Raw genomic sequence first — 26051 nt, 5'->3', positions numbered from 1 at the left:
CCCAGCGATGTTAAAAGAGATTTCTTTTTAAAGTGACTTTTTCCAAGTGTTGGAGACCACTCCCGCCCGCAGGGTCTGCTTGGAGTCTGGGGAAATTTGGGAAGGGGGGGTTAAAGGACCAAATCCCGGGCAGACTCTTCATCCTCACGTCCATAAAACGCTTAAAGCGGGTGGGGACGGAAAGTTTGTGCTCCCTCTTGCAAATAAACGCTTCGCATGCGATGCTCCTCTTTACTGTCCTCCTCATCTCAAAGACCCCCCCAGCAAGGAGTAGGTGATCCACCCGCGGTGCTGGGGCACCTCGCAGCCCCCCGCCGTACCGCCGGGGGTCCGGGGTACCTCCCGGTGTGGAGGGGAGCCGGCGGGGCATCCTGGCAAACGCATCAGGAGAGATCGCGCCGGTGTCCATCCCCTCCCTGACCTGAGCACCCCAGTAACTACAGTAGGGAAAGTGGGGGGCACCCTAAAAAAAAAAAAAGCTGCAGGCAAAGCAGCTGCTGACGAACTGAGTGGAGGGGAGAGGAGACACGAGGGTTTCCAGGGGCGAGTAAAGATCCCGGCTCGGGGAGGGCTATGAGCATCTCCCCCCACCCCTGACTTCCCCCTTCCCCCCATCCTCCTAATGGGCTGCCGGGAGCGGTGCCCGGCTCCCCCCGGGCGGCGGGGCTCGCCGCTCGGCCCCGGCGGCCCCGGCGAGGCTGGGCGGGGGAAGGGGGGGGGGGGGGGGGGGCGCGCCGAGCCCGGCCCCGCCGCTGCCTCCCCCGGACGGTCCGGGGGGGGTGGTGTGTGTCAGACCTGCCATCCCCATCCCGGCTTGTTGCCCCCGCCCTCCCCGCTCCTCCCGCGGCTGGGCTGCACCGACCCCAACGCACGGCTGCTTCTCCGGTTTTATACCTGCCCCAGACTTTATTTTTTTTACGTTATTAAAATAAATCTATATCTGTGCATCGCCACCGTGAAACACCAGACCTCAGCGGTATCGCGCTGTCCCCACCGCCCAGCGGCGGATGGGCTGCACAGGCGGCTGAAAATCGGGCTTAAAGCAGGCGCAAGGGCCGGGAGCACCGGGCCGGGCTGAGCTGCGCCGTCCGCGGGAACGGCCGGGGGAATACCGACGGGCCGAGCCCTGCCCGCCGCGGGAGCGGCGCTGGCCCGGCCGGAGACCGCCCCGGCGAGGCAACGGCAGCGGCGCGGCCGCGGCTGCGGGGCCCCGGGTTTTAATTAGACCCCCCCCGTGTATAAAACCTCCTGAGAGAGTTTCCTCCCGCACCCGGGTAGACGCTCTGTGGCCGGCGTGCGGAGAGACGGCACGCAAAGCCATCCTGTAAGTGACTTTTTCTAGTTCTTTTTTTAAATTATTTTGTTATCATTATTCTTTTCTTCCTTTCCACGCCTATTTTTCTTTTTCTTCTTTTCCTTTTTTCTTCTTTTCTTTTTCTTTTCCTTTGTTTTTATTTTTCCTTTTTTTTTGTTCTTTTCTTTATCTTTTTTCCTCTCCTTTTTCTTTTTTCTTTCCCTTTTTCTTTTCCCTTTTTTCTTTTTCTTTCTTTTTTCTTTTCCTTTCCTACCCCGTCTGTCTTTCTACCCGTCTTTCCTTCCTTTCTGAGGCTTTTGCCTTTTTCCCCACCTCTCACCCGCTTCTTTCTCCCTTTTCTCTCTTTCTGTGTTTCCCCTCTTCCCTCTCTCCCCCTTTTATTTCTTTCCTGTGTTCCTCTCCCTTTCTCCATCCCCCCGCCTCTCCCTCCACCAGTCCCCCGGGGCCGAGTCTGTCCCCTGGCCTGTGCGCCGAGGGGTGGCAGGCCGTGCCCCGCTGTGCCGTGCCGCGCCGCGCCCCGCCGTGCCAAGCCGTGCCGAGCCCCGCCGAGCCGTGCCCCGCCGAGCCGTGGTGCCGGCGGTGCCGCTAGGGGGATGCCCTGGCTCAACGCAGCGGCCGGGCCGGCCGGCGGGGCGCGGGCGGGCAGCCAATCAGCGCCTCCCGGGGCCGGCGCCCCAGTTCCTGCTCGCCCCCCCATTGGCTGCGGCGGCGGCGGCCCCCGCTGGGCGGCGGGCGGCGCTGCGGGCGCGGAGCCCGCGGGGGGTCGGCGGGGCCGGGGGTCCCTCCCGCAGCCCCCGGGCCGCAGCCCTCTCCCTCGCCCCCCTGCCCTGAGCCGCAAAGTCTCCCCCGCCTCTGCTTGCCCGCCGCTGGCATCTCCAGTGGAGCGGAAGAGGGAACCCCCTAGCTAACACCCTCCCCCCCCCCCAGTCGTATTATTCCCAAACGCGGCCGTTTCTCTGCGCTTATGGCCTTAAAAATAATCAGAATTAAATCCTGTATGAGACGGAGCAGCTTTAAACCCGCCGGTGTCGGGGGAAAGGCAGCTGTATTGCAGACGGCCGGAGGTCCTGCACCTGCCGGCACATCCCCGCAGCGGCCCGGCCTCGCTCCCTGGGGGCTCCAGCCCCTCCTGGCACCCCCGGGGTTGCCGGCACAACCGGCCGCCTCCCCTTCACGCCTGGCTGCCCGGAGCGGCCACTCGCAGAGTTTTCCGACCAGCGGGAAAACTTATCTTCCCCTTTAAAAAGGAAGAATTAAAAAAAAAGGGGGGGGTATTCAAAGAAGTTGGTAAAAGGGGGTTCCCGCGGGTGCGCGGCGGGGGCAGCGCGGAGGCGGCCGGTGCGCCCCGCCGGTCCCCGGTCCCGGTCCCCTCCTCAGGCGGGGACAGGCTCCGCCTCCCCCGGGCTTATGACACTGGAACCTCCTTAAGTTGCGTCTCGCCACAGCTGTCTGTAAGCACTGAGCCGCGTCTCGCCAAGCTGTCTGTAAGCACTGAGCCGGCTGGCGCCATCCTGCTCCTTTCAGAAAGAATGCTTTCCCTGTAAAAAAAAAAAAAAAAAAAAAAAGGGGGAAAAAAAAAGAGAGGGAAGGAAAAAAAATAGGGAAAAAAAGTAGGGCGAGCGAGCGAGCACAATCTGATCTGATCAAGCACTTTCGCCTCATCCCTCCCGGGTCACACACTGCTTCTCCACCAAGGTTTGTGCGGAATTTCTTTAGCAACTTGTCGCTTCCCTCCCCCCCCTCCTTTCCTCCTCGCTCCTTCCCCTCCCCCCCTCCCCCCCATCGCTTTACCCCCCTCCTCGATTTTTTGCCCCCCTTTCTCTTTTCACTCTCTTCTCCTCTTTCTCGGTTGCATAATAATTAATGAGCAATCAAAGTGACTCTAGGCTGCGGAGCCGCGAATGGCACAAGTTCTCACCGGCTTAAGCCACTGGAGCTTCTCAGGTGCAAACGGAGCAAATAAACAAATAAACAAACAACCGCGGCGACAAAAAAAAAAAAAAAAAAAAAGGCAAGAGTAAGAGCTGAGGCGGCAGGAGCGCGGTTAGAGCTGCTGGGGAGAAGAGAGCGAAAGAGAAAGAGGCGCTGGGAGAGGTGGGTCCAGGGCAGAGCAGGCGCTTCCCAGGGATGGCTGCCGAGGAATGGGATGGGTTTTCTCCTGCCTAAAAAGTCAGGTGCTAAAGTTCAGAACTTCTCAAGCACGTTTCTCTCTCTGCCTCTCTCTCTCTCTCTCTGCTCCTTCCCTTTCCTCTTTCTCGTTACAGGTGATCAAAGAAGAGAAACATCTGCAAAAGAGCGGAAGATACCGAGGGGATCTCACTTCGTAGAGATTTCCCACCCGCCCCCCCGAGTTTGTTTTCCCTTTTTTTCCTTTTTTATTATATTATTTTTTCCTTTTTTCCCCCTCTTTTTTTTTTTTGAATCGATCGTTTATCACCATAACCCCCCTCCCTCCACTTTAAACCAAACCTAACCAGAAACATCCCCAAACTCGCCGAGCACTCCCCCCCCCCCCCCGCCCCCCGCATAATTCCAGCATCGTCTCCCCCTCCTATCTCAAGCCCTCCGCGCCTTGCTGAGGAGGAGGAGGAAGAGCAGCGGCGGAGCAGCGGGCGCGGAAGATGGAGGTCTCCACGGACCAGCCGCGGTGGGTGAGCCACCACCACCCGGCCGTACTCAACGGGCAGCACCCGGACTCGCATCACCCCACGCTCGGCCATACCTACATGGACCCCACGCAGTACCCTCTCGCCGAGGAAGTGGATGTACTTTTTAATATCGACGGACAAGGCAATCCCGTCCCTCCGTATTACGGCAACTCCGTGAGAGCCACCGTGCAGCGATACCCCACGGCCCACCACGGTGAGTGCCCCCGGCGGCCCCGACCCCAGGCGGCCCCGACCCCCGGAGGCCCGGCTGCCGTCGGACAGACCCCTCCTGCCGGCGGGGAAACTACGTCACGGGTGGATTTGGGGATTGGCTTATTGCAAATACATAAAAATCCAGGCTTCCTTCCTTTAATTCTTTTTTTTATTCTTTATTATTTTTAAAAATCTTTCTTTTTTCTCTGTCCTTCTTTCCCCCTTTTCTTTCCCTCTTTCTTTCATTAGATGCTTTTCTCTTTCTTTCTCTCCCTTCTCTCTCCCTTTCCCCCTCCTCTCTCACTTGCCTTCTCTTTCCCTTTCATCCTCTTGTTTTCTTCCTCTTCCCCTCTTTCTTTCGCTTTAGGTGTTGCACCCCGCTTTAATTAGGTTAACTGTTGGGGGGGGCGGTTTAATGTGGTAGTTAGTTTTTGCACGATTAAGCTGGTCTGAAGAAGAAAAGCAAACTGGAGAGCAGGGGTGTGAAAATGACCCTGCCGTCCTCACGCTTGGGCTATTTTCATTCGCACTTGCTGAACTTGTTAGGCTTGGGTTGAAAGTTTTGCACATGCACCCAGGGCCGCACCATGGCGTGTGTTAAAAATAAAGAAAGAAAGAAAGAAAAAGAAAGAAAAAGAAAGAAAAAGAAAAAATCCCTTAGTGTAATTAAGTATCTGACCTGGTGCCTTTTCCTGAGGGTCCTGCAGGAAGGTAATGATCCACAATGTGAATTTTGTTCCTGGGTCACACTTTTAGAAAGGAGGTGAAATACTGGGGCGAGTGGGGCCCAGGTCCATGGAGGGATGGGTGCTTTGGTGCCATCTTTTATGAAGAATCGGGGAGATCCGGTATTTATAGCTGGAGTTTACAAATATGGTTAAAAAAAATAGGGAAAAGAGAAAATGAAAAAAGGAGGGAAAAACCCCAGATGGTGATTTGTGAAGCCGGGACAGTGACCTCTGTCATGGCGAAATCTAAATACCCCAGGTTTGCAGTGGAAATCACCCCAGAATCAAGGCAAAGGAACAGGACAAACGAGTGGAGCTGGAGCTGAGCCGGGTTCAGGGGGCTGCTCCCAGCCCTTAGCTACTTGTTGAATGCGAGTCTGCATTAGGCTCCGCTCAGTAACTGCATTGTTCTGCTATTAGTCCCTTTAAAACAATTATTTCTAAGGATCAGCAGCCTTTGTCCTGTCTTTCTTTTCATTTCTTTTTTTTTTTTTTTTTTTTTTTTCCCAATATATCAGCAGAAAGTGGAAATGCGGTCTCTCTGATCTAGCCTGAATATTATTTACTATGCTACTTCTGGAGAAGATAATGAATCTTGACCCTTTCTATTCGTATTACCCACCTTCCCTTCCTTTCGAGCAGTTACTTTCAGTATTGTTCACAAATGTCTGATATGGTGAAAACGAGCTTGGAGATTTTCTAGACACGCACAAGCTCCCATGTAAACATACACGTCCACCCTGCCCCAGCCCTTTAACTATCTGTGGCTCTATAGATCTGTGTTTGCATCTCTGCTCCTGTAGCACGATACCTACAGAGGTTAACAAACTCCCTAGATGTCAATGCATTTCCAGGACTTTATTAGCAGGCACAAACTTGCTCTCTTCCAGTTGAATAACTGTGTTTTCCAGCTTATAGCGATTTGCTCAGATTGCTGTGAATTTGGGCAGATTTGGTTCTTTGAGTATATTTGTCTTTTTTTTTTTTTTTTTTTTTCAACTGGGGCAGGGATTAATTTAAAATATTAGGTACCATCCCTTAAGAACATTTATAACCAAAGAAAAAAAGGGTTTGACTGCGTACATCTAGTGGGCATCCCCCCCCCCGTGTGCTGATCTGTATTTTAAAATACAAGTGAAGGGTCTTTTGTCATAAGAAGGGGATGAAGAGTTTCTTTTGAGACACTTGGTACTGCGTGTGCCATATCTCCATGAAAAAGCCATCTAACATTTGTGTGCAGCCTCACGAAAGACAAAAAAGACAAACTGGGTGGTTTGCAAAGTTTATCAGCTCTGTTGAAAGGTTATTACCGTGTCTGTGGGCATCTTCTGGTCTTCTTCGTTTGGCCAGAGTATTCCCAGAGTTTATAGCCCAAGCTGCCTTTGCAAAATTATTTGCAGCTAAGAAAAAAAAAAATATTTCTGCAGCCGGGTCTTGGCAATTTCATGCAGGATCTTCGCTTCAAAGTCCGCGTGGGGTTGTCTGGAAAAGAGAGAGAGTGAAGCAGGGCTCGCCAGCTTGCACAGGCACCCCTGGCCGGGGGGGTCCCGACCCGAAGCCCCGTTCCAGAGCGGGAGCGGGGCTGCCACATCAGACTCCCGTAGCTTTTACATTTGAATTTTTCCAGGGAAGCGGGGTTTTGCATCAGACGGAATTTTGCTTGCTTGCCCCCTTGCAACTGAGCCCTTGGGGAAGGAGGGGAGGGGGGTACAGCCCGGCACCCCTGAGGGGGTCTTGCCAAGGTGGTACAGGGAGTGTGACGGCGTTTCGCTGTGCTTTCTCCAAGCAGGGAGCCAGGTGTGCCGGCCCCCGCTGCTGCACGGCTCGCTGCCCTGGCTGGATGGCAGCAAGGCGCTGAGCAGCCACCACAGCGCTTCCCCCTGGAACCTCAGCCCTTTCTCCAAGACTTCCATCCATCACAGCTCGCCGGGACCCCTCCTCCGTCTACCCACCCGCCTCCTCTTCCACTTTATCTGCCGGCCACTCCAGCCCGCACCTTTTCACCTTCCCGCCGACCCCTCCTAAAGATGTGTCCCCGGATCCGTCCATTTCTACCCCCGGCTCCACCGGCTCCACCCGGCAGGACGAGAAGGAATGCATCAAATACCAGGTGTCCCTGGCCGACACCATGAAGCTGGAGTCCTCTCACTCTCGGAGCAGCATGGCCTCTTTAGGAGGAGCCACCTCCTCCGCTCATCACCCCCATCACTACCTACCCACCGTATGTCCAGAATATGGCTCTGGACTTTTTCCCCCCAGTAGCCTCTTAGGAGGATCGCCTACGGGGTTTGGGTGTAAATCGCGACCGAAAGCACGGTCAAGCACAGGTAGGGCTTTTGGCTTCTTCATCCCCGTTGCTCGGGAGAGGAAGCTCTGGAGGGGCAGGGGGGGAGCGAGGGGCAAAAACACAGGGCTACGGCCCCCTCCCCTCCCCGCATGCAGCGGGATGCGCGCAGGCAGCCGTGTGATGAAAGCAAGAGGGCTGGAGTCCCTCCTCGGTGAGGGGGACACCACTTTACCCTCCCCACAGGTTGCCCTGATGGGTTTATAACCCAGCTCCACCCTGCCCAGCTCTGGCTGGGGGTCCAGCCCCAGACAGGCCAGCCCAGGAGTCCAAACGTCCCCCCGCTGCCGCAGGGCTCCTGCCCGGGGCGACTCCCCCCCGCCCCCCCCCCCCCCCCCGCCCCCCTACGGTGCGCTCAGCTGCGGCGCCTAAGGAGGAAGCGAAACCGAGGGAACCGCAACATTAGTGTATCTCTCTGCATTTTAATAATGGTACTAAATCCCGGCCAACTTCCCCCGCCTGCCCTCTGCTTCGCTCTTCCCAGGGCCTCTTCCCATGCGGCTCCCGGAGATGCGGGGAGGGTTTTCCCTGCGGCGGTGGGAGGGCTCGCCCACGCAGCCCCCAGCCCCATCCAGCTCCTGGCCAGGCTCTTCCACCACCCCCAGTCACATTCAACTCCCTGCCAGGGTCTTTGACCACCCCCAACAGCAGACCCCAGGCATCCCGCTGGGGGGGAGCGGAGGTCCCGGCGCCGGGCGCACCCGCGGAGTTGGAAGGGATGCGCGGCTCGGGCGGCTCAGCGCTCCGGGCTTGGACATTGGTGTGCACCGAGGGGCACCGTGTGAGCTGTGAGCCGAGGGGTGCGTTTGTGTGTGCGTGCGCGGAGGAAAGGGCGATTAGTCAAAACTTTTTTCTTTTTCTTTTCTCTCTCTCTTTTTTCTTTTTTTTTTTTTCTTTTCCCCGAGGAGGCTGCTGCAGGGTTGCCTGGCATGAATGAGATCAGTTTTCAGGGTTTTTCCAGGTGACATTTACTCTGTCTGTCTGAGCAGGACTGTCTCTATTTAGCTGATATGTTTGAGCTAATCCAATTATTTTCAGACTGCTGCACGCGACAGTTGCATTGTTTATCCAGCGCCAGGAACTTTAATAGAGTCCGGATGCGGTTAGAGTGACAAAAAAACCCAGACCTGTATGTTTTGTACATGAAAGCAGGAGAGAGAGAGAGATGGAGTGAAACAAAAGAGAGGGACAGAGACTCAAACAGCCCCCGAGCGGCTGCCCCGTTTAACCGGAGGGGAACAAAACGACGCGGGTATTAACGGGAGCAGCTCCCCGGTGCGGCCCGGGTGCTGTGCCGGGGCAGGGGCCGCTGTGCTGCCCCCCCGGTACCGGCCGACCGGTGCTGTGCTCCCCCGCCGCCTGCTGAGCCGCAGCTCCCGCCGGGGCACCGGCTGCGCGGTATTTTCAAACCGTCCTGCCCCCCACCCCCCCACCCCGCCTCTTGTTTTCCTTTTGCCACTTTCTGTTACTTTACCTTCTAGAGAGACATCTGCGGTTCGTGATAAACCAACCCCGGCAGCAACACCTTTTTTTTTTTTTTTTTTTTTTAAGTTGATTTCTACAAGCTGGGAAGCTCACAGACAAAGAGGGTTTAGTGCTGGAGGAAAAAGAGGGAGGGGGTGTTTTTGCAGATGAAAGAAGGAGAAACCGCTGCAAATGTATTTTAATTTATTTTTTAATTTTTTTTTTCGTTGGGGGGGTGAGAGGAAAGGGGTTTGGTGCAAAGGCTCTGGAAAAACGGTTGCCGTTTGTGGTTAGGGCGCGGATGCCTCTTGCTCGAATGCAGCACGGGCTGGGGCAGCGGGGAGCCAGCTCTGTGCTCTGCTTTGGCCGACTGAGGTCTTCTGCTGTTCTCAGCTGGGCTAGGAGTGTCATCAGGTGCAAGACACTTCCCCCCCCCCCCTCCCCAACCCAACCCCCCAACAAAAAAACACTCAACTCTCTGAAAGTAGCTGAGAGGACATGCCCATTACCCCACCTCACCCCAGTTCCCTTCTCCAAGCTGGGAGCTGGTGGGCTGGGGAGATCCCCCCTCAATAACTGGGGAGAGGGTAGAGAGGTGCCAAAAAGGAGAAGGAGGGAAAGACCTTAACTGGAGCTCAGGCAGGCTTGGGGCTGTTTGGGATCCCAAATATCAGGGATGAACCATCAGGCTGGCAGATGAGCTGGGGAAACCAGAGAGGTTTCTGTAGTTGGGTGGTGGAAGCTTGATTGCAAATCAATCGATATTGGCAGAGTGGTTGTGTATTGGAGGGGCTGGGGATGTGTTTTAATTGTTGATCTGTCATTATTCTGGGGATCGTTCATGTAGTTTGCCCTGAGGTCCAAGGAGGAGGCCCTCCAGGCTCATGCAACCCCCTGGGAGCTGGAGCAGTGCTCCAGGCGTGATGCTGGGGCCCTCATACACATCACAAAGGGGAACGTGAACGTGGACTTACATTTGGTTTCCATCCATCTCGGGGTAGGGTTGGGGGCTCCTTGCAAAGCCTGGCAAAATGTGTTTGGTCCACAGGACAATGTGCAGTCTGGAGGCTGTAGAAGCCCTTCACCCAGAGATGAGGGGGAATTTTCATCCCCCCCAAAGGCTGACAATTTGGAGGGACCTGCTAGAGGGCTGAGAGCTTCTTTGGCAAGACTCTCAAGTCACTGTGCAGTTTGGCTTGTCATCATCCCTCTTTCCTGCTGCTGGGACATGGGCCTGATGCTGTCTGTGAGGTGGTGCTGGGGAGGGGGGCAGGATCAGGCCACATCAGGCTCCCCTCATCCCTGTGCCAGGGATGTCTCTCAGCCATGACCTTGGGCCCTTGCTTGGCCATCCTGAGCTTGGAGAGGACTGGCAGGGTCTGGCATGACAGGGTCTCTTGGGGGGTTGTTTTTTCTTTTTTTTTTGGGGAGGCCTTCCCAGACCCTTTCACGTCCTCTTTCCTTAAGTGAACTATGTGCTCTCTTGTTTCCAGAAGGCAGGGAGTGTGTAAATTGTGGGGCTACCTCAACCCCTCTGTGGAGAAGAGACGGCACCGGGCACTATTTGTGTAACGCCTGTGGACTCTATCACAAAATGAACGGGCAGAACCGGCCCCTGATCAAACCCAAGAGAAGGCTGGTAAGTCACCTTTTTTTATTTTTTTTTTCTTCTGAAACTTTTGCTTCTTGTCTGCAGCTCAGGATGAACAGGGAAGCTCAGCCAGCTCTGAAACCGGGTGCCTACTGTGTAAGAGGGCTGGGAGGGGGGATGCTCGGAGAGGTGCTCCCAGCTGCTACGGGCCTCAGTTGTCTGGTTCTCTTACGAACTGCAAAACAAGTTAAAGAACCAAGATCCAGGGCTTCTGGCAAACCAGAACTGAGCTTTCTTACAGGTCACAATGAGGCAGATGCCTCCACATAGTGCTTCTGGATGGTGACCCAAGGATGGTGGTTCTTTCCAGGGGCTAAGGGCAGAGTAATCATTTCCTAGTGACCAAAGAGATTATCAGGAGCACAGGATTTCTCCTGGGCTCTCCACACTGCTGCCCTCCCCATCCCAAGTGCATCTCCATGCCCCTTCGCTGGCAATGTGGTGGAGGGAGGACCCAAGCTGGGTATCGGGTGCCACTGGGGCATCAGCTGCACCTTGGTCGTGCAGAACGCTTGGCTGGTGGTCCTGGTGCCACTTGAATGTGGTGTGGTTGTTTGTACCTAAGCCGTGTGGCTCTCAAATTGTGTCATTCTCCTCTGAGCTGGTGTGAGCAAGGATACAACGTAGGGGATGACAAAGCCTGTGGAGTGCACAAAGCTGGGCATGTGCCCAGGGGTGCGCAAGTTGGAGGAAGATGAAATGCATGGGTAAATATTTGAAATGATAGTTGCAAGCCTCACGACGGTACTACGTACAGGCAATACGTTACACCATCCCCAGCGATCCATTTGTGAATTTCCCTACAAGCCACAAAAAGGTCTGGAAGTTGTGGGCATGGCTAATAAATGCATTGAAGTATATTTGGCAAATAATCAGGCAAACCACAAGGGGAAAAAATATATCAAGTGGGGGAAAAAAAATATGTTCCCTGCTTGGGAAGTTATTGAGTGTTTTGAATTGAAGTTAGTTTGATTTCATTAGGATTAAAGCTGTGGACAGGCTCCTGGGGGTTGCTCAAAATGCAGAGGAAAAGTAGCTCTCACCTCTCTGCAGAGTGTCAGAGCTGATGGATGGATCCAGCCAGTTTCATGAGGCTCATTCCCAGCATGGCCGGATCCTGCAGGCAGGAGAAAGGCAGTTCATTGGCCTTGTGTTCCCTGTGAAGGTGCTCACGGCCTTGGGCTGGCAACTCTTGGGTGTGGATTCAGCTTCCTCACCTGTGAGATGCCTGCAGAATTGGACTGGCTTTACTCCCACAGGCACTGGGAAGCACTTACAGGATACGGCCCAGGAGGGGTTACGCTGCGAGGGGCAGTGGCGTTGGCTTTGTCTGGCCGTGCGGGTTTTGGGGAAGTTGTGGGTTTGCTCCTCTACACCGAAACTTCCCACAGGCAAAACCTCTCTGTGCCTTCCTGTACAGGCTTTTCCCTTACAGGAGAATGTTGGTCTCCCTCATCTTTCATAGCCTTGTTAGAAAAAAATGGAAAGGCTTTCTAGGGAGGGAAGTACAATCTGGGATTTTTATTTTTTGGGGCAGCTCTCTTGTACTCTTCTCCTCCTGCCCTGACCCTTCCACCTTGAACACACGCCCCTCGTTTTCTGTTTTATTTTCCCCCCCTCCTCGTTCTCTCTTTATGTGTAAAGTTAACTTCCTAGGAAAAATCTGCCGGATATCTGGGCCCTGGAGATAACTCCTAAACAACAGCTCCGTTTCCCTAGCCCAAACACACAGGAGCTTGAGCGTATCCAAACAAGCGGAGGGGGAGGCAGAATAGGAAAGCGGCTGGAAAGCAGGGGGGAGAGCTTTCAAAAAGTGTCTGATGGAACCATGAAAGAATGTCCCGAGTCACCCTCAGCCCAGCACATGTAAAATGAACTGTATAAATAAATACATTGTAAAAGGTCATTCTTGGGGGAAAAAAATAAGAGAAGGAATGAAAGAAGGAAAATTAGTCTTGCATAATCACTCAAATCCTGGGCATTTTAGTTTAAGTTACAAAAAGTTCCTGTTCTTTGAATGTGGCCTTTGCTAAATGGGAACTTTTGATTTTTCTGTATTTTTTTTTCCTGCACCGCCTGGGGAAAAAAAAAAAGAGAAACATTTCTGATGCTGTTTGCATCTATATTTATTTCCCTTGCTAACCTCCAAAAAAAAAAATAATCAGAAGGCACCAAAGCTGGGCCTGCATTTGCCTTTTGTGTGCATAGATGTAGAGGTGTGTGTGCCTGTGGCTTGACTTGATCTTTCCTGACTTGTGAAGGCGAGTGGGCTGTGGAAGGCGGCATGTGTGTGGAGGCTCGGGGTGGGGATCCTGTGTGCACTCCTCTCCTTCTGCCACAAGTTTCATGTGTGACCTTGGGCTGGTTTTGGAGGCTCTGATCTCAGGCACGCTGAAACTAATGAAAAGACTCTTATGGGTGGAAGAGAGAAGGCAAAAAAACCCCTTCAGATGCTGAGAAACCAGCCCAAGCCTTATTAAGTGCAAGGAGTGTCTTTGTGAGGGCTTTGTTTAGGGTAGATGGATGGAGCCTTGCCGGCTGAGGGGGCTCAGACAGCTCTGCTTCATCTTGAGGGGAAGAGGGAAGATCTGGAGATGTTGGCAGGGGGCTCAGGATCAGGCAGGTGGTACCACCCCACCACCACTCTACTTAAAAGGTCTACAGCCCTCTTAGAGACCATTCCTGTCCCCACTGAAGCCAGCAGCAGTCCTGTTACTGCTGTTGCTGAGAGAAAAACTTCCTTTGGATTTTCTTCCATTCCCTGCCCATGTGGATGTAGAGCTCTCCATTCCCATGTCCAGCCGTGCTGATTTTGGAAGGATTATAGCTAATTTCTCGGGAGGCCCATGCATACGCAGTCTTATTTCAGGAAGCTGATGCTTGCAGCTTTGCGCGTACCCCGTGTAAATCCAGACACTGAAAATGTCCCTTAATTGCCTTTATCGGTGCTTTGTACCTCCTGCACCATCCTCAGTTCCATCTCCTCATGACTGCCAGGATTTCTGAAGTTGTGCCCTCGCTCATAGGCAACTGGGCCATGGGGTCTGGTCCTACAGATGATACGGAGCATCCTATTAGTCATCCCATTACTTACATGGCCAGGCTCAGGTCGGTGATTAGCGTCAGTGGATGCCATTGCTGGGAGCTTTTACAAGAGCGTTATTATTCATTGTTTCCTGCCCACTGTCGGTGTCTCCAGTAGAAGCTGGTACAGCATGAAAGGTACAGCTTGGGACTGAAAGAGCACAGAGTTTAAAATATTCAGCTAATGATGCTGAATTTTTGTAGGGGAAACACGGCCGATGGAAAAGGTTTTAGAGAAGACAGTGGATGTTGTGATTTATTCGCTTATTTAATGTCAGAGTTTGAAGGCAGCAAGGTGGTGACCAGACATGTCTTTTAAATGCACTTGCTGTAGAGAAATTGCGATGAGTGCTGTGTAGAAACCCCAAATATCTTCAAAGGGGATGTTTCCCCTGTGTGGGCTGAGTCAAATATCATTGGTTTTTAGAAATTTCCTTAGGCTTGATTTTTGGGTCTGATAAAGGCAAAGCTGCCACCGAGAGACTCAGTCCAGCCTCTGAGCCACCCATGCTGGCTGTGGGGAGCCGGGGGGGACAGGAACCGCAGACTTGTCCCTCTGGTCTCGTCAAGAGTCCAGCTCTGCATGTGGTTGTGTCTGTGTTGCTTTTGAAGCGTGTGTCTTATTGGGCTGATTTTGTCGGGAACCAAATCTGGGGCCATGGCAGGGTCTGGAGGAGAGCAGGACCGAGGAGTGTGTGCACACATCTCTTCAGGGCTCTGTTGCTCCTGGTGGGATGCTTCAACCTCTGCCAGCGCTGGCACTTTTGCAACCAAAGACCCATGTGCGGTTCCCAGCTCCTGCTTGTCACCAGTGTGCAGAAGTCAGCTCAAGGCCTCCTCGGGCTTGAGATCTGCTCATTCCAGCATGGTTTATGGTCAGGCAAAATGGAACTGTCCCCACGGGCAGCTCGTGAGAGCCCCTCGCTGTCAGATCAGATGCCCTGTGATGCTTCCTAATGCTCACAAGCATCGTATTATTTATTTTTTAGACAGCCCTTTTTGTCTAATTAAACGAAAAAACCCACCCCTACTCTATCTAAAACAAAACCAACCCGTCCTCTCTCCACCTACGCCGCATTCAATTATGATTAAAATTGCAACATGACCTAACAAGAGTTGGTATTAACGCTAGTGCTGTGCCAGTGTCCATGTTTGCATTTTGGGTTTGTTGTACGATATCCAAAGATGTGTTTTTGTTGGGTTTTTGTTTTTTTTTTTTTAAATGTTGGATGTGCTACAATGTGCGGCTGTGTGGGGTGAGGGGTAAATTTGAAACAGTAAGAGCACAAAAGAGAGCATTAAAGGCTCAGTTCTGCAAGGTGCCAAGCATTGCTATGATCTGGCAAATCGCTTAAGCACATGTTTTAACTTTAAGCACATGAGCAGTCCCATTGAAAGCAATGCATCGGGATGAAATCAGAGCTCTGGGACTGTGTCACATTGATGAAGAAGAGATAGGACGGGGATCTAAAGGTCTTTTTTTTTAGGAGCTGTAGGCACTTGCACACACGCAAACATGCATATGCATTCACATAGAAGCTTGCAAACTCCTTTTCCTCCTTCAGTGGCAGAAGGACAATTTGTTTGCTAAGGTTACAGTTTATAAATGAGAAGCACGAATTCATGCATGTGAAAAAAGAGCAACATTGCTAAATCATTATCACAGCTAAGAAAGCTTCTGTATACACCTTGACACATAGACTTTTTTTCTTGTTCCTTCCCCTTTATGAAATGGTAAATTCTTCTTTCAAGCTCATTACCAATCCTTAAATAAACATGAAGGTTTAGGCTGCAAAAAGGTGTAATTAAAAAGTTGGGATTCTTGCTCTTTGCCACAGTGTTATTTCCGATCTGGAGCCTGTATCCTTTGAAGCTGAGCTGAATTTACGGGACTGGGCTGTGCTTGCGGTTGGACCCGGTGAGCAGCTGCCCACCAAGCTTAGCGTGGGTCTCACCTGGCGCTTGCTGGAGCCGGCGTGACTCACGCCGTTGACTCCAGCAATTTTTGGTTCAGGCCCTGACTGCAGAATTAGACCCCTGGGGGGTCTGAGAGAATTGAGATGGGAAGACATGTTGGCATTTAAATAGTATTTTCCCCTCTGGAATGGGCTGTGCCAGCGCTGCTAATTTTGATGAGTTCTATCAGAGGTTTAGCACTCACTTTTAGGATGCCCTTTGGCACCTGATTCAGTTCACATATAATTTGGGATTAAAGTACCTCGGGGATTTTTTTCACAATTATTATTTGTTCTCACAAGCCAGTTTCTGGAGGCCTCTGCCGATGTGCGTCAGTCTTGCAGGGCTGATGTTTTCTTTCTCAGAAATTTTGCTGATTGCATCTTTTTTTTCTTTTTTAACATGGGTGTTTTTCTCTCCTTCCCTTCCCCTGTCTCTCCCCTCCTTCCCGCAGTCTGCAGCCAGGAGGGCTGGCACGTCCTGTGCCAACTGTCAGACCACCACTACCACCCTGTGGAGGAGAAATGCCAACGGCGATCCCGTCTGTAACGCCTGCGGGCTCTACTACAAGCTGCACAATGTAAGTGTGACTGTAACACTCAATAACCGGCCCTCGGTTTCAGTGCTCGATGGTCCAAACTCTTCCTTGACTTCAGGGGTTTCCAGTCTCAGGTGGTGCTGAGACCTCCTTTATCCCTTTGGGGAACTTGGGGGCTGGAGCGATGAGTCGGCATCCCCTCAAATGTAGTCAGTCCAGCTTGGGGAGGTATAAAACAGGGCTGTCCACGGGTAATGTCAGAGCTTTCCCATGCCTAAGCTAAAAAAGGAGGGGTGGATCAACACAGAAAGACATTATCTGCTGCTGATTGGGCTCAGTGTGTTGGAAAAGACAACACATGGCCCTGCAAGCCGATACCCCTTCTATGCGTAGCTTGGTTCCTCCAGCAAATACAAGCTCTGGAAAAAAAAGCAAAATGTGCCAGCAACTATTTAGACCTTTCTTGGGTTTGTGGCTGCCTTTGTCCTGTCCCTCCACCCGTCCCCGAAGATGATTTATTTAGGTCTTGTGTTTGCCCTGGTTGACGCAAGCAATTCCTAAACCAAAAAAGTCTTGATTTAGTTAGTGGGTTGCAGAGTCTGCTCAACCTGTGATGTGAATTTTAAAGCATCTGTCATGGAAGGGAAGGAGAAATGAAATGAAATGGCTGGCAGATTTAATCTAATATCTCCATGCAAAGCCAGCTTGCAGGAACCAGGGATATGTGCCCCAGGGAAAGACCTAAAGGGATCTGAAGTCTTCTACAGAATAACACTGCTAATAAAGGAGTCTTAAGGCTACTCCTGTTACTCTAATTCCACATGTGGCATTAGAATAACTATTATGCCAGAAGAAGGGAAAGACTTTCAATTTCTCTGCTTTGATATTACTTTTTTTTTTCTCCTAGTGGTCGCTTGCTTTATGTTTGGTTTGGAAATCTTGGGCTATGTTTTGCCCTTCTGTCCACCCACGCAAACACATCAAAGACAGCTCGGGTTTCATGGGGCACCCAACCCTTGTGGTGTCTCAGTCCCTTCCATTTCTTATTTCAAGCTCTTTGGTTTCTTGGGATGAGTAAACAAGTTTGGGTTAAGTAGAAAAAAACCCCACCAACCAGGCTAATTTTTCACCTGTTTCGTGAGAGGCATCTCTCTAGGAAAAAAGGGAAAATGTGTTTACCCTTTAGTGGGCAGGCGTCTCAGCACGTTTTGAGCACTATGTAGCAAACAAATCTTGTCATCAAACTCTCAGTGTGATCACTGCAAACAAAGAGGTTGGACACAGAGTGAAAGCTCTCAGAATACCACAAGAAAATATTCTGTTTGCTATTTCCATGGCAAGAAGGGAGCAAGGTCAGCCAGCTTCACTGGAGGAGTCTATGCCTGTGCAATGTTTTCATTTTGGCTTTGTAGCCACCAGTGGTAGGACTTACAACACGTAGCTTGGGAGACCTATACCTCAGCTGCTCCCCCTGTATCCCAGCAAAGCCCTTTGAAGAAAACGAGCTCTTCTCAGGTGCCATGGGCTGGACATGATGGAGATGCCTGTGTTTGGATGAGATGATTTGTACCCTTGAAGACAGTGTGGTTTCTCCCCATCACTACAAAAGGTGGCAGGATGATGAGTTCAGATGTGTCCACCTGCACTGTAGGTGTCTGGCTGGAGGAATCCCCCCTAAGGCATCTAGAATGGTGTCTGGGTGCCAAGCCTCTCCAGAAATGTGCCTGCAAGAGCACATCCTTTTCTTTTTCACACTGACATTGTGAGCCTTGTTGGCCTGAATTGACCCCTAGATCTACTGTTTAGGGAAACTCTGATCCAGCTGTGAAATTGGTGACATGAGGCAGGCCTTGAGCACATTGGAAACGTTTTCCTATTCATTAAAAACACCGACAGCTGCTTAAAAGCTCAGCACAGCTACTTACCAAATTCAAGTAGTATCTTGCCTTATGAGCAACTCCATTAACAGGACCTGCTTAAATGAAACCCCTAGAGGACTGAGATACTCTGTGCAGCAATATAACTAGGCAAAGATACTAAAATCTGGCTATGAGTGGCCAGATCTTTTGTGTTTTTTTTAAACTTTTTTTTAAGATGATGCTTAGCTATGACTGTGGCGAGAAACAGGGAACATCGCAGCTGATGGTCCTTGAATGTACCACCCTCAGCTTTAAGGACCCATGACAACTGAGCATCGGAGCATTATTTTGCATCCCAGCTGGCTTTAGAGACTGTGACTGTGAAGGCCACATAGTGCTTCAAAAGCCAAATACAAGTTTTTTGTGACCAGTGGTAAGGTGGGGGTAGCTTCATGGAGATGCCTTCTCTTTTTGGCTGCTGGGAGGCAGGACCTAGGGAGCTGGGCTAACTGCCTGGTGAATGGCATCAACATCGTCCTTTCACCAGCTCAAGGCAGGGAGGAAGTTTTAGGGGTGACAGGTGGGCAAAGGTCCTTGGCTGGTGCAAATTGGTCTGGTTCGTTTGCCTGTTTGTGTAGGCTGTAGTCTCACTCCCTGTGTGTATCTTGTCTGCATCAGTTCTCCATCAGGAGAGGTGTCAGAAATGGAGAGGCTCATCGTAGCATGTCCCTCCCAAGCAGCTGAGTGTCTGCACAGATGTTGGGTCAATGCCAGTGGAAAATCTTTGGATGCTTGGAAGATGCCTTAACCCTGTTTCAGACTAGGGTGTAGCAAATTCCTGGCTACCTTTTTATCCCTCCCCCTGCCCGCCCCCCCCTTTTGTCTTTTCTTTGGGTTTATTGACTTTTTCTTGGACTTTCAGATCATTGGGGTATTTTAATGGATTGATCTGAAGATGAAGCTTGCCCCGTTTTTTTTTTTTTTTCCATGGGGCTGTTTTTTTCATGGGGCTATATCAGTTTGTTTTACTGTTGATTCCCACAGCTTAAGCAAACCCATTTGTCAGTAGGATATAAGCAATAATCATAATAGTCTTGGGGTGCATTTAGTGAAGCTGCTGGCATTTCTCCCACTGACTTCAACAAGAGCCGGCTCCATTAACACCAGTATTAACAATGACTAATATTTCACATTGATACCGTGCCTTTCATCCTGTGGCATCCCAGAGTGCTTTCTAAGATGCAGCCAGCCTGGAAGATTAACCCAACATTGTAATGACTATGTCTGAAGGATAAATCCGCTTCAGTGACAGGACCTTATTGAGGTCAATGGCAAAATCCCATTGTCTTCAGTCAGAGCAAAATCAGACCTATAACATTTAAGACTATCCCCTGGATTTGATCTGTTGAATGTGAAGTTCTCATCCTTGTTATTTCAGTCCTTAGGAGCAGGATGAGCCTTCACTCCCTTCAGGGATGGGTGGGAGTGTACCTTGCTGGAGGTGCACGGCAGACTGGCATGTACCCATAGAAATGAGCGAATTGCCGTTGTTTTTGGGAAAAGTCCTCAAAAAAGGCCTCTTTCAGAATATCCAAAAGCAGGGCTATGCATCCCAAGAGCAGAGCAGTCAGTATTTTGCATATGTTAAAACAAAGAACATAATTCATGCCCATAATTAATTGGCTCCATCTGAAATTAATGAATTTCATATACATGTGTTGGGCTGGTTTAATTTTAATTTAGCATGTGTTTGTCATTTTGATCACAATGAATTTTCATGGAGAAGGTCTTCCCTCCGGGGGCTTGTTTCTCTACCCCAGAAACAGAGATGTGTCAATGGTTTTGGTGTTTTGGGGACCACTTTAACTCTGCTGTGTCTGGCCTCTGAAGCCACTGGAAAAATTTCCCAGCTCGCTGCTGTTGCTGTGCTGGTCTCAGTCCTCTTGATGCTTATCTGAGTCCTTATCTGTTTGGCACTTGGGTCAGATACCTGCTAGGAGGGTGAGACCAGGTACACCAGGATGATGTGTCCAGCTAACAGCCTGGATGGCATCTCTGACCCCAGTTGCAGGGGTTGGCCATGACTTTGTCACCATCCTGAGTGAAACTGGTATTCCCATTCTTAAGTTTCACATCAAATCCTGGCCTGCACCGATCTGTCCTTAGCAATTGAGTGAAACATGAGAGACGTTGCTTTGGGGAAGCGGTCACTGTCCTACAGGACATGACACCAAGCAACACAGGATCAGGACCCTGTGCTTGCTCCAAGAGCCAGTACTGTCCGGGTCCCAGCACCAGGCTAGTGTCACTTTGCCACCACCAGCTCCTGAGCTGCTTCCCCTGGAAATCAATTCTGGCTGCCCCTGAGTCTTTGTGTCACGATGCAAATCCTTATTAGGAGCTGGGGAGGCTGGGGCTCATGTGTGCCTCCCCAAATCTAAGCTGGATTCATCTGGTTGAGACTTCCAGGTCTCCTCTAGCACCATTATCTGGTGGGGCTCAACTTGGGGCTTCCTCCTGGCTTTGAACCCAGGCAATACATCCCTGCTAGCTGACCTAAAACAAGCCAGGCAAAGATCTCCCATCCCAGCCATCCAGCTGGAGCAAAAGGCCTTTCTTGTATGTGTATCCCTGTTCCCTCAGGGAGGACAGGAAGCCAGGGAGGTGGGTGATGTTGTATTTAAAACACATGACATTTGAGGTTTTTGCCTGTTGCTGCCTCAGGGCTGTTGTTGGGCTGCACATGGGCAGATTCCTCCTTCCTACCCTCAGCTGCTGGCAAGCGGGGCTGCTCCCTCCGGCTCCCTTTATCCAGAGGTGGAGGAATCAGCCTTTTGTTTGCCCATTTTTAGGATGAGATGGATTTTCCCATCACTGCTAGTACAGAGAACTTGGGGTCACTAATTCATACTGGGATGACAAACTTTGGGATGCCTAAACCAAAGCAGATGAGCCTGGTCCTTGCTCTCCCCCTGCCTCTGTCCCTGCCTGTAAGAGGGAGCTATTGTATCCCTGCCTCCCTGGGGAGAGAAATCCATGAATGATTCCTATGCTGCTGGGAAAGGCACCAGACAGTGCCTGACAGTGGCTGATGAGCAACAAGTGAAACTTTGCTGTGATCAGGAAGAAGGGAGTGCGCTGTCCCTTGAGCTGATCTAAGATCTTATGGGTGAAGATCTGCTCAGGACCCTTGCAGGAAGATCTTTCTGTTGTCCTTCACTGGGGCTGAGACAGCAGTTCCTGGCAGACAGCAGATCCATTTCCTCCACCTTTTCTCCCTTTTGAAGTATATTCATCAGCACTGTTGGTTGCCCACATTTATTATGAAAAGTGGTATTCAGCCCTGCGGTGGTTTGCTGGGCTCTCCTGCCTTCTTGTATGGGTGAAATTCTGCAGAGGAGCCAGTGCAAAGACCTATATAACACCCCATCTAGACTCCCAAGTCCAAATTTTTAAGGATGTTTAAGGATATTGGATGCATAAATCCCTTCCCAAGGTGGTCTTTGGGGTTTTCATGACACCCGTGCCCATGCATGCTGTAACGCTGACTCTCCATGCAGTAATAAGAGTTTCTTACAGGAGGTCCAGAAGACCTTTTTGCTACCGTTTCCTAACCCCGATGGGTGTACGGGTGGTCACTGCTGCTGTGTATATCCATGCAGGAGAATTTAATGCTTAACTTTCCTACAGATATGTCTGCATGCAGGTAGAAAATGCTCTGCTGGGCAACACAGATACCTGTTTCAGGCTCCTCCAAAACCCTGGAAGGCTTTAGAAGTAAAATCAGATTGGCTAAAGTAAACCTGAAAGGATGCTCAGAGCAAAATCTTTCAAAAGAGGAAAAATAATACAAATACCTGTCCCTTTTGTGAATAATTTGTACAGCTCCCTAAAGCTGCTGTGAAAGTTTGAGACCCCTTGTAGCACTGAAATCCCAGCAGCTCTTGCCGCTAATGGTTTTAGATCAGTCAGGAGGCCTCAGGGTGAGATGGTGTCTGTGGGGAATATTTCAAGGTGATAATGATTGGTTTCATTCCTAAACACGGTGCAATTACCTAATGTGCAGATAGTTGAAATTTTTCAGTGGCTGCAAGTTATTCAGGTATGTTTTGCTCCTGTGCAGTTCTGCCAGCAATTTTCTGTCATCTCGTCTTCAGAAGTTTCAACTGAACTTGGGATTTCCTGGTGGGATCTGAATTTGGGGATGGGGGGGAGAGGTTGTGTAGCCGTGGCATGCGGGGTGTGCAAGGGGAGGAGGGGGACTGGTGGCTGTTTGGCTGGTCCTGGGCACATCTCCAGGACTGCTGGGCATGGGGTACACAATTCCCACAGTGATTTGGGGAGAAGGGATGGAAGCACAAAAAAAATAATTGATTTTTGTTTAGATTAACAGACCCCTGACTATGAAGAAAGAAGGAATTCAGACCAGAAATCGAAAAATGTCTAGCAAATCCAAAAAGTGCAAAAAGGTCCATGACAACCTTGAAGACTTTCCCAAGAGCAGCTCCTTTAACCCCGCCGCCCTCTCCAGACATATGTCCTCCATCAGCCACATTTCACCTTTCAGTCACTCCAGCCACATGCTGACTACACCGACACCGATGCATCCTCCATCCAGCCTCTCCTTCGGACCTCACCACCCTTCCAGTATGGTCACTGCCATGGGTTAGCAAAAGACTCCCTGCTGAATGCTTACAGTCTCAAAATGAGATTTTACTTTATATACTTGCATTTTTGCAGGCGTGTGGTTATGGGTCTGACGTCCCGAATTGAATGGGAGGGGGAAAAAAAGAATTCAAAAAAATTAAATAAAAATATTATTTGAAGGCGTAAGAGAGAAAAAATAAAAAAAAACCCAGAAAAAAACTACAAAAAGCACAAAAAAGGAAAAAAAAGAAAAAAAAGAGAAAAATGTAAAAAAAAAGTTTTAAAAAAGTGATGTTTGCCACTTTTTAAAGGAACTCACTATGGCGTCTATGTATTCTTACCCACTGAATCTGGATACCATTTGTGAATAAGCCATTCAGAACTTGCATTCCCTATTGGACAGGATCTCTAGTGCTGTGAAAAAAATAATAAAATAAAATAAAAAATGCTGAACATTGCATATAACTTATATTGTAAGAAATACTGTACATTTGAGGAAGACTTTATTGCATCTGGAGAGCTGTAAAGAAAAAGGCATGAAGGACTCAAAGAGTTTTTTTTTAAAGGAAAAGAAAAAAAAGAGGACGGGAGGACAATTTAAAAACCAGAAAAACAAACAATGCAGACCAAGAGGAAACGCGGTCTTACAAACAAATGGACCAACTGCCAGTCATGTCTTCTCCTTTTATTTTATTTTTATTTTGGTTTTTTTGGTTGGTTTTTTTTTTCGGTTTCTTTTTTTTTGTTTCCGGGGAGGGGGAGGGGGCTGGCTAGAACGGTTTTGATGATGCATTAACTAACTAACTAACTAACTAAATAACTAAATAAATAAAACCTGTAGGGGAGATCATTCATTTCGGGCCATGGGCCTTTTACATAGGAAGTACCAATGGTGTCAGGCAATCAGTGTTAACATGCGGACATTGCCAACAAGGGGTTTTCAGATAGCCATTCTCCAGGTCTATATGCATTGTGAACAAGTTCCTGTAATTGTTGTTTGTATGTATAATTCAACGCACCAAAATAAGAAAGATGTAGATTTATTTCATCCTATTATACAGATTGAATGGTTGTACAAATTTATTTACTGCTAGTGATAAGACCTGCTTTTTTTTGTTTTGTTTTCATATTTTTTCCTCCTTTTTTTTTTTTTTTTGGAGAATAAACTAGATTAAATTCTGTTGACTTAAAAGTGTTTTGTGATTGGGGGTGTGAAAGGGAATATGTTTCTTTATTAATTTTTTTGCAGATTTTTTTTATGGTCTTCATTATGTAGTTACCCCTGGTATGGGAATGTGTGTCTCTGCACTCATGCTGACAGTCAAAGCAGTGTTTGCAGTGGCTTGATAAAAAAAAACAACACAGAACAAAGGAAAAAAACCAAACCCTCAAAAATAAATGGAATGCATGTTAGTATAACCCCACTGTCCTGTGTGTGCTCCCTGTCCCTCAGATTGCAGCCCAGCCGCTGTCCCTGCCTGACGTCTGGCTCCCATGTGGGAAGGGTCCCTTTTGGTCTCAGTCAGCCATGGCCACCGTGGTTGTCACCTGTGTTGAGAACAATTTAGGATCGGGATAAGTGCACTGGTAAGGCAGGGTCCTTACGATCCTGGCTACTTTTTGGGCAGTACTAGTTGAGACTCTCGGCAGGAGCTGGAAAAGCGCTTTCTGCTCTGTGCTGTCGGGTACTCAGGGATATCATTTGATGGTCCACAGTTCAGATCTTGATGTGAGATCAAGATGGACCAGACCCCATCCCTATGCTTGGAGGACTGAGCAGAACTTGTTACAAAAGGCTGGATTTGATGGTAGACAGAGGACAGTTCCCCAAAATTCAAAGGCCGTCAGCCTTCCCGCAAGACATTTCTTCAAAATAATGCAATTTGTATTAATAGTATTGTTGTTACTAGCAAATTTTGGCTCTTATGATTTGATTTCTGATGGTTTAATCCTTAGGAATCGGTCCTCCTTTTAGTCTTCAGTATTTAGTCTTCCAGCTTCTTCATACTATCATAAGGGCTGGGCATTTACTTTCCAAATGAAGGGTTAAACTTATTGCCCCCCTCCATATGCTGGGGATTTAAGCATGACATGGTAAGACAGAGGCTGCCAAGGCTGTGAGAAAGTGCTTAAAAACCCCAAACACAAAAAACAACACCCAAATGTAAAAACCTCAACAGATGTGACCTGCAAATGATTTTTTTTTCCTTTTAATGTGGGATGAAATAACTGAGTTCTTTCACCCAGAAATATGTACACTCCTGCCTTTTAGGAAAAATATCACCATATCTGTCAGATGCTATTTTGAACCCATTTCTCTTGAGTGATAACTGGAGGGGGTAACAGTGGCATGGCCTAATCTTCTTCTGCAGGACGGCTCACATGAGTAAGGATGTTTCATGTAAGAAAGACCACTTTGAAACTTTCAGGGTGATTATACAGAGGTCAAGTAGTCATTTGATTTGGGAATGGGGGAGGAGGGGAAGAGGATTGACCTTTAATTGGGTTTTTTTCTGCCCTGCTTCAAAATGAACCTAGTTAAACTATGTCTACCATAACGGAGGATTTAGCAGATGTAAGCGGAACAGGCAGTAATCGGTTTGTAATGTTGTATATTCTTTCCTTTTTTCTCTGTTGACAAAAATGTGTAAAAAAAGTCAGAACAAATGGCATACATTTAAAATCTTATGTTAATCACCTTTCTGCTTTCTCAATGAATATTTTAAGCATAAAGACTAAATGTTGAAATAAAACAGAATGAAGAATTACTAAGATGCAAATGGAGATCTTGTTGGCTCCTAATTAATCATCTGTGAGCTATAAGGCTATTTTCAATTAGTCTAACAAATCAAAGGAAATAATCATCTTTGCTGATGTTAAGCTTGAGAGATTATTATTTTTTAATTCATGATGCTACAACCTTTCACTCCTTTTGCTCATCAACAGATTGCAGTTGAACTAAGATTGATTCCAGGACCTCAGCAATGGTGAAAATTAGAGGAGGATTCGCACGGCAGAATTTTGCACTCATCCATTATTGTGTTTTTCTCTTTCCATTTGCTTTAGAGGGAAGCAGCTCCTGAGTTTCTTGCTCTATTTTTTTTCCTAAAAACTGGAAACACCTTCTTCTTGCAGTTTCCTTCTGATGTGGTTTCATAGGCCTTAGGGGCATCAAGTGAGATGAATCAGGGTTAGGGCCAGCTCAGAGAAGGAGCATCCTGAGAAGGACACAAATAGAGACTCTCTGTCTTCAGGTACTCTAGGAAACATCTACAGTTTGTCTAGAGTTCTACATCAATTACCTTATATTCTGACGTCAGGAGCAGAATGAATAGGATCTCTCATATCACATAACCCCAGATTAATGCCCAAGATGCAAAATTAGCATGAGCAATCTACTAGTTTCTCATTTATGTTTTCTTTTTTTCTTCTCCCAGAGCAAATATTTGAGAATTTTAATGTCTTGAAGGTTTGTTCGTTTTTATTATGGTTTTTTGTTTACTTTGTTTTGTTTGCTTGGTTTTTTTTGTTTCTTTCCTTCCCTTTAACACATAAGAAAAATCTGGTTTACAGAAAAGGCCAAGAGCCATTGTTCTTGGGCAAA

The 26051-nt window shown here is 49.2% G+C and overlaps 1 protein-coding gene and 1 long non-coding RNA gene across 2 annotated transcripts; one reads left to right on the top strand and one right to left on the bottom strand.

The window, feature by feature from the left end:
• Positions 1 to 2797: 2797 nt before the first annotated feature.
• Positions 2798 to 23851, top strand: GATA3 (GATA binding protein 3). The gene is given in 7 exon segments (XM_056341302.1): positions 2798 to 3010; positions 3580 to 4177; positions 6694 to 6842; positions 6844 to 7231; positions 10206 to 10351; positions 15858 to 15983; positions 22186 to 23851. Coding segments are annotated over 6 exon segments (1335 nt in total). The 5' UTR covers positions 2798 to 3010; positions 3580 to 3936; the 3' UTR covers positions 22471 to 23851.
• On the bottom strand, positions 2820 to 3408 carry LOC130150380 (uncharacterized). Its single transcript, XR_008822215.1, has 2 exons — positions 3234 to 3408; positions 2820 to 2853 (listed from the first exon to the last, which is right to left on the bottom strand). It is a non-coding gene; the product is annotated as an uncharacterized LOC130150380 (long non-coding RNA).
• Positions 23852 to 26051: the final 2200 nt, after the last annotated feature.

Source organism: Falco biarmicus, chromosome 5, assembly GCF_023638135.1.
Source record: "Falco biarmicus isolate bFalBia1 chromosome 5, bFalBia1.pri, whole genome shotgun sequence".
Taxonomy (NCBI): Eukaryota; Metazoa; Chordata; class Aves; order Falconiformes; family Falconidae; genus Falco; species Falco biarmicus.
This window is presented reverse-complemented; position numbering and strand designations above follow the sequence as displayed.